The sequence below is a fragment of the Lactuca serriola genome, chromosome 8 (genome assembly GCF_051521515.1).
Source record: "Lactuca serriola cultivar US96UC23 chromosome 8, Lser_US96UC23_V15, whole genome shotgun sequence".
In the NCBI taxonomy this organism is placed as follows: Eukaryota; Viridiplantae; Streptophyta; class Magnoliopsida; order Asterales; family Asteraceae; genus Lactuca; species Lactuca serriola.
This window is the reverse complement of record NC_136415.1, coordinates 141,208,723-141,225,898: the sequence shown is the minus strand read 5'-3', so window position 1 is coordinate 141,225,898 and position 17,176 is coordinate 141,208,723. Positions and strand designations below refer to the sequence as shown.

The following is a 17,176-nucleotide window of genomic DNA, read 5'->3' as shown; positions in this document are numbered from 1 at the left end:
GCTCACGTCATGAGGATTGTCTCACGTCGTGAGTCCTGACATAGGCTCGGTTTTCGTGCCCCAAACTTCAAAAATTTATATCTTTCGCATACGAGCTCCGTTTTCGACGTTCTTTATATCCACACGTAGGTGAGATTATGCTCTACAACTCTCATTTAGACTTTGTCATCAAATTTTGAATTTATTTTTATTATATTATTTTAGTAGGCCGGGCCAAGAAAACTCCGTTATAAATTCATAACTTCTTCATCTGACGTCTGTTTTCGTCTGTCTTTTCACCAATGCACTACTATCAACAAGATTTTCGATTCTTATTTAGATTGTTTAGACCAACAATCCCTCGATCTCGAATCCAGTATTCAGGCTGCATACTGCTAAGTCGAAACTTCGGAAAATCATAACTTCCTCATACGAAGTCAGATTTGGGCGTTCTTTTTATGCACACTCTCGATTTAACGAACTCTATGACATTCGTTTAGATCACTAGGGCTAAATATCGCTCTAACGTAAATTTCACTTTTTACGTCATTCAGCGTTGCCGGTTCCGTCGCGAAACTTCGACAGATCATAACTTCTTCGTTATAACTCATATTTCAACATTCTTTATATATTCGGAAACCTCGTTCCAACTACTACAACATTATACATAGATAGAAGCTTTATCTAACATTTTATTTTAACGCTTATTTTTATTCTTAATTACATTAAGACACATAATTAAACACAAAACACATAATACTCAAATAATACACTTCTATTATTTCAAAACGGGTTACAAAGGTTAACCTAGACTATTACATCAACATTAATGACAAGCCCTGAAACACAGGCGTTACACAGTTTGATGACTGATTAGGTCATGGGTAATCTAGCCCGATGGTATTGGACCCGTGGGTATTCCAGTCTGATGACTAATTGGACCCAACATGCTTATTTGTTTATGATATTTGTATTATGTGGTGGTACTTTGGGGGAACTCACTAAACTTTGACTTATAGTTTTTGGTTATGGTTTCAGGTACTTCATAGGATCGTGGTAAGGCGAAAGCGTGACCGTACACATCCTGATTTTATGTTGTTGATCTTGGGAGACTCTGACTTTAAATAATATTTTGGAAACAATGGATTTGTAAACACTTTTATTAGTAAATGGGTTGTTTTGAAAAGTTCAAATTGGTTGTGATTTTTGAGATGTTACAAGTTGGTATCAGAGTCTTGGTTTGAGCGGATTGGATTAACATACGTGTGAATACAGTCTCAAACGAAGGAATTGAAAAGGTTTTAAACTGATTTTCAAAATTGTTTTCAAAAGTAACCAAGGAAGGATGTGATGTGTACGATCAGTCGGAGCCAGTAAGTTGACCCCAAGTTACCACACTATTATTTGATATTATGATATGATGGAACAACATGCTACTGATAGGCTAGGGATCTTTAGGAATTGCTTGATATAATTGTCTGATTTTATGATGCCTGATAGCTTAGGGTTTCTTCCTTAGATGAAATTGACATCATTACTTTAGTTGCTTAGTGTATGCATTAAAATTATACATAACTAAGATTTTATAGCCTGAGAATGTTTGATTTGACCTTAGTTTCTGTTCCTTGTCTGGTTGTGGGCTTGGGATAGAATCAAGTATTCGACTATCTATAGGATCCAGTGTTATGTATGATTTGCATACACAAGTGTTGCAGGGTTGGTGGAAGTTTCATGGATGAGTTATGTGGGGTCAGCCGGCTAGTTGGGAATGTCTAGCCTTACTTTGGGAAGTGAGGATAGGATGTATGCGTATTTTAGTGTGTATTGTTAGGGTTGTTGTAATGATCTTTTGAGACAAATATAGGTAGGTACGAAAAGTAGTATGGGCTTGTACTACTGGAAGCACATGACCCGTACGCGTAACAGTGAAGTCACAACCCCTAGGGTTTGTTGTGGAGTGGTTCATATGGTATGATATGCATTTTAACTAATATATCTCTGGTTTATTTTCAGTATGGTGGTCACGAGGGGTTTGAGTCAGGAGCCGGAGTAAATGGCCAGGATGGGCCAAGATTGACTTAGGACCGGGTTAGAGAGATTATCCATGATAAGGTTGTTTCCATTTTCCGGTGGCAGATATCGTGGTTGTTTTGGTCTATCAAGACCACTATGATGGAGTTCTTCAATGACCGATATACTTCCCTTTCATAGGTTGTTGTTGCTGCAGCCACCGCAGTCGTCGTTGCGTCAAGAATTGGTGCTAGTAGAGCCTTCCAGTGTCGGGACTTCGACAATACAAAGCCCCGGGTGTTTGACGGGGTTCATCATCTGATCATTACCATGAGGTGGTTGTCAAATGTTGAGGGATGTTTCCTTACTTGCTCCTGCCCAATTGACCAGAAGGTCAAGTGCGCTCTAACCTTCTTCAGTCTAGAGCAAAGGATTTATGGAGACTAGTTACCAATTCGTACTCTCCAAAGCAAATAACTGCAGTATCATGGGAGCAGTTCTATGAGATGTTCCGCTCGAGGTATGTTCCATTGGAGCGGGAGATGCTGGCTCAGGAGTATTTGGATCTAAGACAGGGGACCGATTCGGTGATGGAGATCACCAAGATGCTTATAGAGAGAGCTATGTTTTGCCCTGAGTTTGTTGCTTGTGAGCAAGCTCAGATGACCCGGTACTTGAGCATGCTCAAGACAGACATCCGTTAGTTTGTATCTACACAACGCTATGGTTCACTAATGGAGCTGCAGGAGGATGCTAAGCAGCGGGAGATCGAGATGGAGCTCCAGACGAGGGAGAAGAGGTAGGCCATGACACAGTCTCAGCATATGGAGAAGCGGTTTAAGACCGCTGATGTGAGATCTGGGAGTTAGAAGGGTCGCACTTGTGGGAAGTGTGGCAAGGTTCATGATGGTGCTTGTTAGTCTTCTTCAGGATGCCACAAATACGGCAGATAGAGCCACATTGCGAAGAACTGCCGTCAGCATGCTCCAGTACCCAACACCAGGATTTGCTACCACTGTGACCAGGTGGGCCATGTGAAGGCCACATGTCCCTTGCTTGCTGCTAGACCAGCACAGGCTCCAGCGTCGGCTACTCTAAGGATCGTTGATAGGATTCGGGGCAGGGTGGAGCCCCCGATGGCTCGATATCATACATTTCAGCTCACAACAGAGGATGCTAGGTCGGTGCCAAATGTCGTGACGGGTATGTTTCTATTTATTGTCATGTCAATTATTTTATGGTATGCTTGCATTTATGATTCTGTTAGGTACCTTCCTAGTGAGCTCTTTTCCTGCTATTGTGCTTTTTGACTCGGGAGCGAGTCGGTCTTTTGTATCCCAGACGTTCAGAAGGGAGTTTGATATGCCTATCGGGGAGTTAGAGTGTTCGTCGCGGGTTTTCATCGCCAACGAACATGAAGTTTCTGTATCCAGATTTTATCAGGGTTGTGTATTGGAGATCTTCGGGGTGCCTTATCTGATATATTTGATCCCTATCCCTGTGGGGGGTGTATGCGTGATAGTGGGTTTGGATTGGTTGAGCAGATTTCGTGTTATGATAGACTGCGAGGGCCAACGAGTAGTATTTCGAACCCCAAGTGGGGGAGAACTTGTTATCTATGGATAGGGGATCAAGGTTAGCTCATGGTTTTGTTCATCAGCCAGGGCTCGACAGTATATTCAGCATGGGTGTGCGAGTTATCTTGCTTATATGGTTGATACTCAGGAGGGGGAGCAGGTCTCGGTTTCAGATGTTCCAGTTGTTAGGGAGTTTGTCAATGTATTCCCAAAAGAGTTACCCGGTGTGCCTCCCGAGAGGCAGGTTGAGTTCATGATTGATCTAGTGTCAGGTGCGGCTCCGATTGCCAAGGCGTCGTACCGCTTTGCACCGCCCGAGATGCATGAGTTATCCTCTCAGATTCAGGAACTGTTAGGCAAGCAGTTTATATCAAACTGAGCTAGGTGTGCAAACGAGCCAAGCTACTCGCGAGCTACTCGAGATCGGATCGTTAAAAGCTCGAATAGAAACCGTTTTAAACGAGCTCGGGCCGATCTCGAGCTTAATATTAAGCTCGTTTATTAAACGAGCTCTAGCTCGAGCCTATGTCACGAAGTTCGATTAGGCTCGCGAGCCTAAACGAGCCTTTATATAAAATAATTTATTATTATTTTTTATATATTAAAAAAAACATATTTGGGGATTAGGGATTTAGGGTATTAGTAAACGATCTTCTTAATGAGCTCGAGCCGAGCTGAAGCTTATTTAATCACGTCAGACAAAAAATGAGCCGAGCTCGAGCCTGAGTCGAGCTTGTATAATTATTTATGAGCTCGAGCCAAGCTTAATACAAGAAGGTCGAATCGAGCTGAGCTCGAGCTCGAGCCTCGTATAACTTAAACGAGCCCGCGCCGAGCCTGACCAGGCTCGGGCTCGGGCTCGGCTCGACTCGTTTGCACCCCTAGACTGAGCAGTTCGTCGTAAGGAGGGCCAATACTATTCGTCAAGAAGAAGGATGGTTCATACCGAATGTGCATTGATTATCGGGAGTTGAACAAGTTGACGGTGAAGAACCGTTATCCCCTTTCGTGGATTGACGATCTTTTTTATCATTTATAGGGTACATATTGGTTCTACAAGATCAACTTAAGGTCGGGATATCATCAGGTGAGGTTGAGGTGGAGGACGTGGAGAAGACCGCGTTCTGGACTCTTTATGGGCATTACTAGTTTGTGGTGATGCCATTTGGGCTCACCAACGCGTCTGCGGTGTTTATGGATTTAATGAATCAGGTATGCAGGCTGATGCTCGATCGATCAGTTATTGTGTTCATTGATGATATCTTGGTTTATTCCAAGACCAAAGAGAGCACGAGGAGCATCTTCGAGAGCTTTTGGGAGTATTGAGGTGGGAACGGCTGTATGCCAAATTCTTTAAGTGTGAGTTTTGGTTACGAGAGGTCAAGTTCTTGGTACATCTCATTAACCAAGACTGAATTTTGGTCGATCCAGCCAAGATTGAGGCCATAATGCAGTGGGAGGTTCCAAAATCTCCCTCAAAGATCAAGATTTTCTTAGGTTTGGTGGGATATTATTGGAGATTTATTCAGGATTTTTCTAAGATCGTAGTACCGCTCACTCGTCTGACGAGGAAGGGAGTGGTTTTCGATGGGGCCCTGACCAGCAGTTTGCTTTTGAGATGTTGCGATAGAAGTTATGTGAGGCCCCGGTGTTGACCCTTTCAGAGGGTGTCAAGGATTTCATGGTATTTTGTGATGCATACGTCACTGGTTTGGGGGCGGTACTTATGCAGAGGGGACGAGTGATTGCTTATGCTTCTCGGCAGCTTAAGCCACACGAGTCACAATATCCTACTCATGAGATGGAGTTGGTGGTAGTAGTGTTTGCCCTTAATATTTGGAGACGTTATCTTTATGGGGTCCATTGTACTGTTTACACTGATCACAAGAGTTTGTGATATCTTATGGACCAGTCGAACCTGAATATGAGGCAGCGCAGGTGGCTGGACGTGGTCAAGGATTATGACTGCAAGATCCTTTACCATCAGGATAAAGCAAATGTGGTCGTGGATGCTTTGAGCCGCAAGTCGGCTGGATCTTCAGCACGAGAGATATGTATGAGGATATCCATTGATTCCCCACTTTTAGATTTGACCAGAGGGGATCATACAGGGAGTAAAAAATGAGAACTATAAATAGGAGACGATCAGAGACGAGATCGACAGATCTGTCACCGATAGTCTGGGGTTATTGACCAGGTGTGGTCGGGTTTGGGTCCTAGTTTATGGTGGGATCAGGCAGATAGTGTTGGAGGAAGCCCATAAGTCTTGCTTTTCTATACACTCGAGAGACACGAAGATGTGTCGAGATTTGAGATCGAGTTACTGGTGGCCGTGTATGAAGAAGGAGATAGTTTGGTATGTTGAGAGATGTTTGACCTGTAGGATGGTCAAGGTCAAGCATCAGAGGCCACATGGCAAGCTTCAGCCTCTGGAGGTTCCCATGTGGAAGTTCTAAACTGTAACATATTTGTTTTTTTTTTATTTTGGTTGAATCATGAACAACCTAGGTTCAACATTTTCCAGTCGTGTTCATCATCACAGATTCACAGTCGTGTTCTTCATGAAACCCATTAGTGTTCATATTCTTTGAAGAACATTCAACACCACCACCTTACACCACAATCATGATTTCCCTTTCATCTTCTTCAGATAAAAGATTACCCATAAAATATCCATTACCATTAAAGCTAAACCTAGAAATAATCCATTAGAAATCTAGATTTGATACACCAAGAACACAAAAGCACCACCATAAAAGTCAAAGTGGAGACGTCATACAACAACAGGTAATGCGCAACCAAGATTTCCTAGCAACAATCCCATAAAGAGAGAGAGAGAGAGAGAGAGAGAGAGAGGCAACTACTGAGGGCCATGCGAAGAAAAACTCAAGCTAAATAAGGCCAACGAAGAAATGGTGTTTTTCAAAGACCGAGTAATCTTCGTATTCATGGGTGTACCACCATCTGATGAAGATGAAAAACCCAAATCTACACTTATGAACACCAATGAAAATAAAGAAGAAAAAACACCGAATCATATTTCTAAACCATAACGATTGAAAAATAGAGAGAAGAAATCAAATCTATAAAACCCTAACGATCGAAATCGAAAGATAAAGAGAATGAGAAATTGAATCCGCTCACATAGGTGTGAGGTTAGGGTTCTTGCAGGCATTAATGACAGCAAGAACGGAGGGGATGATTTCTCTTGCTGGAAATGTTTATAAACCTTTATTTTACTATAAAATAATTGAGAAAATCTAATAAAAAGCCACATAAGCAGCATTTAGCCATGTCATCTATGGTTTACCGGTAAACTGGAAAAAAACTTTTCATTCCCCTAGGTAAATTGTAAGTTAGGTGACATAAACTACTAAAAATATAATTAAGTGGCCTTTTAAAACAAACGTCATAAGTTGGTTGGGCTAATATGATATTTTCTCTTTAAAATATTTATTAACTTGTTGGAGTCTAATATTCAGTAGTAAACATTGTTACGTATTTAAATAAATAAATATTAAAAATATTTTTTTTGACTTAAATAAAAAGTTTAGATAAGTTACTTTATACTTATTTATTTAAATCTTATCCTTTTACCCTTATTTTAACATAAAACATCCTTCTTTTCTGATTTCTCCTTATTTTGTGTTGTACTTTGACCTCCGACATAGGATTCAACAATTGATTTTCCTTTTCTTTTGATATATTATAGCGTTGAATCACTGAGTTGACGATAAACAGATAAATCATAAATCAAATGATCTTAATTAGCACAAAACAAAAAAACTTGTATATGTCCACTTGTTTATGTTTGAAGTCACTGGAACTTCATCAAGTGCAATTCAAAGCATCAAGGTAAGCTAGTTTGACTATCTAAATAATCAGCCAAAAAAAATGTTACTTATAATTTAAAATTACAACAATGCTAGAGTCGATATTTGTAAAAAATTAATTTTGCAGAAAATTTCCAAAAAAAAAAAAAAAAAAAAAAAAGTAATAATGACATGCTAGTTCTTGAAGCCTAATTTCTATGAAGCTCTTAGTCAACATATTCTTTCCCAAAATTTTTTTGACAGATAACATACACTATCATTAGTTCAAAATTGTTTTTTTTATCCCATAGACTTGTTAAAAAAAGTAGTGATAACGACGGAATAAAACACCATATTTTTTCAAAAGTTCGGTTTAACCACAAAGTTTTAAAAAGTTATGAAAAAACCATCATTTTTTATTAAACGTTTCAACCGACCACCACTATTACATATTAGAGCCGGTTTTAATTACGAAAAAAAATTATATTTTTCCAAAAGTTCGGTATAACCACCGAACTGTGTTACATTGCATCTTCTATGTTATTTCCAGAAAGTTTATTTACAACATTTTTTTAATTATAAATAAGGATTACAAAACCATTATATTTTGTCACTCAAGTTAATATGATTTAAAGTTAAAAACTTGAACAAAAGCACCAGTGGTCTAGTGGTAGAATAGTACCCTGCCACGGTACAGACCCGGGTTCGATTCCCGGCTGGTGCAACTTAACTATTTTTGTTTTTTGCAGCCTCTTCTTTGTACAGGCATACAGCGCAACACAAATTGGAATTAAATTGTTAATTTGTTTGTGATTTGGGCCAATTATACAGCAGCACATACGCCCATCGATTTTTTTTTTGTCAAATTGCTATTGCTAATTTGTATGTCATTGTTTCAAGTTTTCGCTTTATATCAAACTGTAAACTTGTCAAAATGAAATTTTCATATTTAAGACTGAGACAATGAGTTTGAATGAGAGATTGGGATACAAGCTACATCAGGTTCGTTTGAGTCTAGGGTTAAACTGAACTGAATGGTCATGCTCTTTTGAACACCTAGAGGGTTGCAAATCAACATTGTTAAACCATGTATCTTTGGTGTGAGAGCTTCAAATATCTAGGGCATGTAATTCATAAAGGAGGGTGTGGAGATTGAAGGAACCTCAGGAGTCTTGTGTGAGAGGAAGGTTCTGTTGAAATTGAAGGAACAAATTTACAAGGTTGCTATTAGGCATGCCATGATGTATGGATTTAAATGTTGGTCGTCCAAAAAAGCTCACGGGTGGAAGATGGAAATAGTATAAATGAGGATGTCAAGGAGAACTTACGATCGAACTTTGTTGGATATTATATCAATGTAGCTATAAAAAGAACTCCTTATGAGTGACATAGAACATCGAGAAATTGAAGGAATGACATTTAAACCTTTGAGATGGTATGGACATGCCATAAGAAGGTTATCATCATCGACAGTAAGAAGTGTAGAGTCAAAGATGATTGATGATAAGAGTAAAAAATGATGTCCTAGAATAATGTGAGACTTGATGTGCAAGAGTTTTCACTTGCAAAAGACATAACCTCAAATAGGGGCTTGTGGAAACATAACATTAGGATTGACTGGTTGCCTCCCCTCATTTTGCATAAATAAGTAGTTTTTATAAAATGTTGTAACTGGAGGATTTTGCCTATTTTATTATATAGTATAAGATAAAATGCATTTTCAATTACTATAAGTTCAAATTCTATCAGCGATAATATCTGACTCAAAATTTTATAAACGATTTTTGAAAATTCTCTAGTAATGGATAATGAGTATATGACATCTATAGTAATCAATATAAAATCTCAACAATACTAAATTTGATTCCAACAGCTGAAATTTGTGTTATATTTAAGAAGAATCTGGATATCAAACTGATTGTTAACAACTTTGGTTAAATTTGTGTCCATTGTCCAACTCAAACACCAAATTAGTTCCAACACTAATTTAATCAAAGTCACTAGCCAATATCAGAATGGCAATCCGTTTTCAATTACTTTGTTAATTTGATCATCAAAATTTAATTAAAAAAAAAAAAAGGAAAAGCAACTTAAACTTGTAAAAAATAAACTAATAACATAACACAAGTTAGTTGTCACTATCTACTTTAATCATATTACTTCAAATAAAACTTTTTTGTACTACAAGATACAAATATTTTCAAGCGATGAAAGTCGAAAACCATAAAATAATATTTGACAAAGGGTGGATGATTTCATGTGATTTTGATAAGAAAAACCACCATGAAAAAGATACATGTCATTAGAAGCATCAAAAGGATAGTGAAGCATGAAGTCTTGGAAGCCTCCGAGTATATAGCCATTGCCTTTGTATTGGCTCTCCCTGTGCTTGCTAAGCTACGTTCCACTGCTTCCTCCGTCGAATCAAGAATCTGCACTCCAATTACATCAAACTTGTCAGATATAGTCACAGTCACAGTCACAGTCACAATCACAGAGTCAGAGTGATAAAGACAAACTTACTTTTTCGGTGTTTTTTATGGATTGATTCATCATGAGAGTACTCTCTTTGAGTTGGCGTGCAAGGATAACCATTTCATCAGTCAAGTCTTCTTGAAGCTTCCTGTTTAGGTAGGTCCACACAATGAATTGAATTCCTTTTTTTTTTTTTTTTGGATCTTTATAGCCGAAAATTACTTATTTACCAAATAACATCAGTGACAGAATTATTAGCATTGATTAGGACAAAAAGTACCTGTGTTTTGAAATATGAGCCTGTGCTCCAGCATCCAATTTGATAGGAGCTGAATCAGTTGCATCAATAGTAGTATTTTGGCCTCTCTCTTCAACACTTGATGTGGGCCTTTTGAATCACAATAAATATGAACTCGGAAGTCATAACACAAACAAAATTCATGTTTCTTTTTTCCCATTAAGTCAAAAAGAAACAACACAAAAAGATAACATAGGCAAGACCTCTACTCACACAATTCTTCTTCTCAACCCTTGAGAAGTGCCAGTGGAGATACTTTCCACTTCAGTTTTTGTTGTATTTTCACTTACAGAAGTGTCAGCAGTGGGCAGCTCTGGAGATTCTATGGTGTTCAACTAACAAACAGAAGGAGAGATCGCGTGTTAGAATGTACATAAGTGAAAGATAATTGCTTCAAACTTTCTCCTAATAACTTGCTTCAACAGCATTCAACTGAAAAATGATGCTCAAGATAAGGAATGGGAATATACGCACCACTTGGGAAGCCAAGTTAGCTGCAATAGCTTCAATTTTCTCAGAGTAATCACTCACTGTAGCTTTTGAAACTCTACAGAAACCATAAGAAAATCATGATTTTATCAAGATGCCTACAGTACTGTTAAAACAATCCAGTCATATACAAAATGCATACAGAGAGAAGTGGAAATCGGATTCAGACCTTGGTAGCCCTTCTGAAGTTTTTTCTGCAGCGAGTTGCTCCAACTGCTCCCTTAAAGTGCCAACATACTGCAAAAATCAGCATGATCAAGCATCATTTACACAAAAGTTGAACTGATTGGTGGTGGGATTCAGATCTATATGAAACTGATCTATAACAATAACTATCGAATCCGAAGAAGATTCATATACATGTAAGTGACGATTGGATAGGAAAAAAAACTAATTACCAATGTGTAGATGACGTACATGAATAAGTTTGGCTTGATGTTGTTGCTGAGGGGCAGCTGCAAGCAATCGCCTCAAATTGATTTCAGTTTTACTCAGTCCCATCGTCCAAAAAAACCCTAGAAAACATAATCAGTTTCTCAAGTTACGATCATATTTAGAAACTGAATGTTAGCGTATAACATAAGAAAATTACACATACAAGAAGGATATATGACTGAGAGACTGAAAATGTTGAATCATAGATGACGAAATTCATAAAAATTGGGAGATATTTTGATCCACCCACACCCACCTATAGGGTTTGGATGTAATTGGTTGGTGTTCAAGTGAAGATCAGTATGCCCTGTGCTTCTTGATGTCAAATGGTAATCTGATCGGCAAAGACGATTATTGGTATTTAGGGGTAGAGTGGACTGTGGAGGGGACAGCAGGCGGTGGCGACGGTGAGCTATCGATCGAACCCAATGGTAAAAATGATTAAAATTGCGATCTCACTTTAACAGATTAATTACTTTTCCACTTTTTTAAAAAAAAAATTGCAAAAATGGTTTATTTGGTATATAGAAAATTATCATTTTGGTTAAAAAAGTTTTGGACTTATATCAATCATCAATCTATCTAAAACTTTGATGTTGTTGAGGTTTTGATCCAATTTTTTTGAATTTCTTTTTAATGAATTTTCTCTTTAATTATGTTTTTTAATTTTTTTTTTTTTACTTTACTAATTTTATGATTTCAAAAAAAAAAAAAAAAAAAAAAAAAAAAAAAAAAAAAAAAGAGAGATACTCACATATTCCTAGTAACTCACCCAATCTCACCATTAACACACCAACTTCATCATTGTCTCTTAATCTCCTTTGTTGATAGAAGCTTTGAATCAGAGTAGCCCATTTTCATTGGAGATGGTTGTCCTCTATTGTTTGATGAACATGGTTTAAGGTTTGAAAACCCTAGCTTTGTCTTTCAGATCCGAAACTATAGCTTCCTTCAACGACAACGATGTTTGTAGGTATCCAGACATGAAGATGTCAACGACGCTAAGTTTGTTGTGATGAAGATAGCGACATTAGGGTTTACCGCAGCGAATATAACATTTGTTGGTTTGAAAAACCCAAGCTTGCCTTTCCAGATGTGAAGATGGTGGCGACGTTAGGGTTTGATGAGATGAAGAGTTTGGTATCACTAGCGGCTCCGACAAAGGGTTTTCAACAACGTCAAAAGGTTCATACCATATGTTATTGTTAGAGCTACATATATGTTCGTTGTTGCAGCTCATACCACCCTTCTTCGTCTTTCTAGATCCAAAATCGAACTTGCTATATATATATATATATATATATATATATATATATATATATGTGTGTGTGTATGTATGTATATATATATATAGAGAGAGAGAGATAGAGAAAGAAAGAAAGAAAGAGAGAGAGAGCGAGAGAGAGAGCTAGGTTCAAATGTTTATAACAACTATTGTATGCATGAATGCACCAATAGGAATTTAGGAAATAATAAAATAAATAAATAAGGGTGATTTACTAATTTGATATATAAATTCCATAAATATTCCCTATAATCATGTTAGTCAAATTGACTTTTAACCTAATTTATCCCCCTTTTTATTTACAGTCGTTCTTATACCCTCACTTCATTCATGTGTGTATGTATGTGGTCGAACACGTTCATCGTCATCGACAAATGCATGATGCCGCTTCTTCCTTCTGTCTCTCCACTGTCGGCTCCATAATCAATCGATGTCGTCGGTGCTTACAGTGAGAATTTGCTCGTGATTTGTCATTGGGATCCATACAATTTGTGTCAAATATCGTGTTTGCCTATTTTGTCTTACAGAAAACAGTCACTGTAAGTATGTTTTTTTGAATCTGCATCTTTTTTTTGTTATATGATCTGAAAATAACTTTTACTAACATTTGTAGCTTTTTTATGTAGAGTATTAGTTGCCACGACTTTTATTGTTCTTGGAAACATATTCCTTGTTGCTTTTGGTAATCATCAATCACCTGATATGGTATACCGTATACCACAGTGGTTTTTACATTTTCTTTTTTCAAATTCTTATTCAAAGTTTATGGAAATTAAAATTTTTATGGTGATTATAAATATTATGTATGTGGATTTTACGGTTTACACACAGGAGCAGTTGGCAAAAAAGTATAGCAACATTACTTTCCTTTTTTACTGTCTGCTTTTGGTGGTGGTGGTTCTCATGCATCACTATGTATACAGGTAAGCCCTTCAAATCGAAAGATATTTCCCTAAAAAATCATTTCATTTAATTAATTTGATATATTGGGATGGATTAACATTAAACAGGAGAGGAGAATTGTTGCTTGCTATTCCAGGGAAGGATCTTATGAGATACTGGAAGTTACTACTTCCTTTTTCATTCGTTGTAGTTTCAGGGGCCATAGGATCATGTTCAGTTCTCTTTGCAAAGTCTCTGTGAGTTTTTTCTTAATGCTACATTGCTATGATGATGTGATTTGCTGGCTATAATTTGGTAAAATTGGTATTAATGAAGAGAATATTTGTGTTATTTTTTTCAGCTCAAATCTTTTAAGACTGTCATGTCAAGTTCATATCAGTTGGATAGCTGGTTCACGTATTCGATTCTTTTATTGTTTCTATGTACAGCTGGATTTTGGGTAATGATTAATAATAGCATTAACACTATTATTATTAGTAGTAGTTAAAGGTTTGGATGATATGTATTGACTTGTTTTTATGTATACCATGTATCTATAGATGGCAAGGTTGAACGAAGGATTATCACAGTTCGATGCCATACTTATAGTCCCCATGTTTCGGATAGCTTGGACATTTTTCTCAATTTGTGTTGGATTTGTGTATTTCCAGGAATATTAGGTTCTCTCTCTCTCTCTCTCTCATAAGACTTAATGGGGAAAGTTTTAGGGGCTTTTCTTTTTCTTCCACATTTTGTGTTGTATGGGCAAAGTGCAGTAGTATGGATATAGATGTTTGTTTGGAGCAAGTTTTGCATAAACAAAGACTTGTTGAATGAACACTTATTTGTTTGTCTAGAAATGATGTTTAAAATAGTTGACTGTTTGAGAACAGTTATAAATTGAAATTGTAAATGACTAGGATAAAAAAAATTAAAAAAAGTACATGTTTAGGATAACATTTACTTTCTCATTAATAGTTTTCAGTTAATGTTAAAACCAAAATCATCCGCAATATAAACACTCAAACTAAAAAGATTAGTTTTTTTTATAAAAACCTTACAACCACAATTAATAATAAAAGTCTACATGTGTTACATTATATTTTTGAAGACCATTAAACGACTAGCTGGATTTTTTTTCTTTATAATTTCAGAATATTTTTTTTACAATTTGAATATGTTCATTGGTGAAGATAGGTAGATGAGTATCTATTTTTTTGTTTTCATTTTTCATCTTTATTGAATACTACATTAAGTGTCGTGAAGAATAATTTTAAATCCTTGCAACTTGTTTAATATCAACTAAAATTTTAATCACAAGATAGATAATATATTTGTTAAAAATAGAAGTAGGTCTTAATGGATTAAAGACACCGTTCTCCCACTTAACCAATTTAGCTCATCTGTCTATTCATTTCGAGTCATAAAGAAAAGAAGTACCACTATATTTTATGATTACATTCCATTGGCTTGATATACAACTTCATGACGGTTATTCTCATTACAATTTTAGGATTACATTCCATTGGCTTGATAATACAAATTATATAAGAATATTCAAAACCATGCTTGGAGAATTTTTACAGTATCATTCTTGCAGAATAAACATGTTTCTTGATAGCTATTAGACTCTAAGTAATATTCTTTTAGAATAAAGTATATGTGTTCTTATATAATCTTTGTTTGTCATTTTTTATTATTTTTGATAAATTTTAATTCTCTAATTTGGTGTATTTTATGTTTTTTGAGTCTTTTTTCGATTAAAAATTGGTGATTTGAGGATTACATTCTATCAAAATGGTTGAACGGGTTCATACTTCTTCATACACAACAAGTATATTTGTATAACTGGTAATGAATTTGTGATACCAGAATGTGTTATGCTACAATGTATAAAGTGTTGCTTAAAAATAATATTATCTCAGAATAAATTAGTGTTTTGTTAGATTTTAATGTTTTTTTTTCTTTCAGAATGTTGTTATTATTCAATGAATCACAATCATACAATGTAATTATTTGGTATATTATTAGTTCAACAATTGATTTTGTGTATTCTTTTCATAATGTATTTACTAGTTTATGGTTAACATTCTGTCATTCTGATAAAAGAAAATCGAAAAATATATTTACTAGTTTATGGTTAACATTCTATCATTATGACAGAATAAAATCGGATTTTTAATTTTGAATTAATTTAAAATATTCAGATTTTTAAAAATAAAGGAATTAATTATCCCTAAAAATCTGAAACTTTTCTTTTTTAATGTAGGTTAATTGACTAAAATGCCCTTATGCTGAAATTTGTGTGTGATTATATGGTACATGTTATCCTATTCTACTATCATAGACCCTCAGATCATGATCTTTGATTATATTCCACCCGATGGTCCAGATCTATGTTTTCTGGCACACAATAGTTACTAGAAACAAAATAACTTAATCCTATATATATATATATATATATATATATATATATATATATATATATATATATATATGACGTCACAAAAATTAAGACTAAAAATTTTTGTTTTTAAATTAATAAAACTATTATCCAAAATATCATCATAAAAATCATGGTGGAACAAGTGTATCAACAACATCACAAAACATCAGAGTAACATAAAATGCGAAACGAGGTGGTGTGTGCACTACAATCATCCCGGACTCTTCTCCTTCGAACCAGAAGTACCTGAAAACATAAACTGAAAACTATAAGCACAAAGCTTAGTGAGTTCCCCAAAATACCACATACCATACTTAATACACATATAATGGGCCCCGCCCGGCATACAGATCTGTCAGTTATCGGGCTCCGTCCGGTATACATATAAACATATAAACAGATAAACACATAACTGTAACATCCCGGTTTCCAAGTATGAGATTTATTGTTTTAAAAGTCAAGATTCCCTTGGAACTCATTGAGTTGATGGCCTCAACTCGACGTGTTGAAAGGCCTTGGGCTGCACATCTTTTTGGACCAACTCGACGAGTTGGAGAGGCAATGTAACATCCGGGATTTGTAGGTATTAATATTATTTATTTTATTGACTAATGGGTTGTTTTGGTTTGTGCCAGTATAATTGGGCTTTAAGTTTGGGCTGAGATAGGCATTACGCGGGGCGTACCATGCTAGGTACGCGCAGCATACTCATATGAATTGGGCGGTGAGGCCATACACGTACGCCCAACGTACCAAAGGGTACGCGCAACATACGCGCGCAGAGTTGAAAACCCTAACTTTTAGGGTTTGATCCCTATTTAAAGGACCTTATGCCTTTGGTCTAACCTCCCTCTCACCCTTATACAGCCTCCACAAAAACCCTAACCCACATTTGTGTATTCTTATGATTTGGAATCCATTTGAGAGCATTTTAGTGTTGTTTTGGTGTTTAGAAGAGAAATGAGTTTGAAGGAGTAAGGATTCAAAGGGAGCTTGTAGATCCAGAAGATTGGTACCATTTATGACTCATTTGAGGTATCAAGCTTCAAACTTGATAATTGCATGTTTAGATTTGATTTTGGGGTGTTTGGGGTCACTTTTAGACTCCATTGTTGAGGTTGCTTGAGTTTTGATAGTTTCAGAACATAAGAGATGTCCTTTTGGGCCCTTAGAAGCACTTAGAGTAGTAAAAATTGGACCTTGATGGTTAAGCCACAACCATGCAAGTGTTTGATGGTCATAAAGCTTGTTAAAAGGACCAAAATCATGTTTTGACCCCAACCATGCATCCAAACACATAAAGTTTGTGACTTTATGGATTAGGAGGTCTTAAAGGACTTGGATCTACATTTTGGACGTAAAGAATTAATGGATTAAGTCACAAATGATGTCCCAAGAAAGTTGGGTAGTACGCTAAGTGTACACCCTGGTACGTTGCGCGTACAAGTTCAACTTCCCGTTTGCAATCAAGACCAGCGTACATTGGGC

The 17,176-nt window shown here is 36.4% G+C and overlaps 1 protein-coding gene, 1 non-coding gene and 1 pseudogene across 4 annotated transcripts; 2 read left to right on the top strand and 1 right to left on the bottom strand.

The window, feature by feature from the left end:
• Positions 1-8,031: 8,031 nt before the first annotated feature.
• Positions 8,032-8,102, top strand: TRNAG-GCC (transfer RNA glycine (anticodon GCC)). Its single transcript has one exon. It is a non-coding gene; the product is annotated as a tRNA-Gly (tRNA).
• A 1,408-nt stretch (positions 8,103-9,510) lies between these two features.
• Positions 9,511-11,514, bottom strand: LOC145071180 (uncharacterized). 3 transcript variants are annotated; one of them, XM_079018101.1, is made up of 8 exons: positions 11,239-11,514; positions 11,058-11,155; positions 10,810-10,877; positions 10,626-10,698; positions 10,365-10,486; positions 10,134-10,241; positions 9,902-10,001; positions 9,511-9,810 (listed from the first exon to the last, which is right to left on the bottom strand). In XM_079018101.1, the coding sequence occupies exons 2-8, from the start codon at positions 11,139-11,141 to the stop codon at positions 9,634-9,636; spliced, it is 732 nt and encodes a 243-aa protein (XP_078874227.1). In that variant the 5' UTR covers positions 11,142-11,155; positions 11,239-11,514; the 3' UTR covers positions 9,511-9,633. The 3 variants fall into 3 exon arrangements, with proteins under 3 accessions (XP_078874227.1, XP_078874229.1, XP_078874228.1); XM_079018103.1 differs by having other exon boundaries at positions 11,332-11,513; XM_079018102.1 differs by lacking the exon at positions 11,239-11,514 and having other exon boundaries at positions 11,039-11,155.
• LOC145067459 (putative magnesium transporter NIPA8) lies at positions 11,395-13,968 on the top strand (annotated as a pseudogene).
• The last annotated feature ends 3,208 nt before the right edge of the window (positions 13,969-17,176 follow it).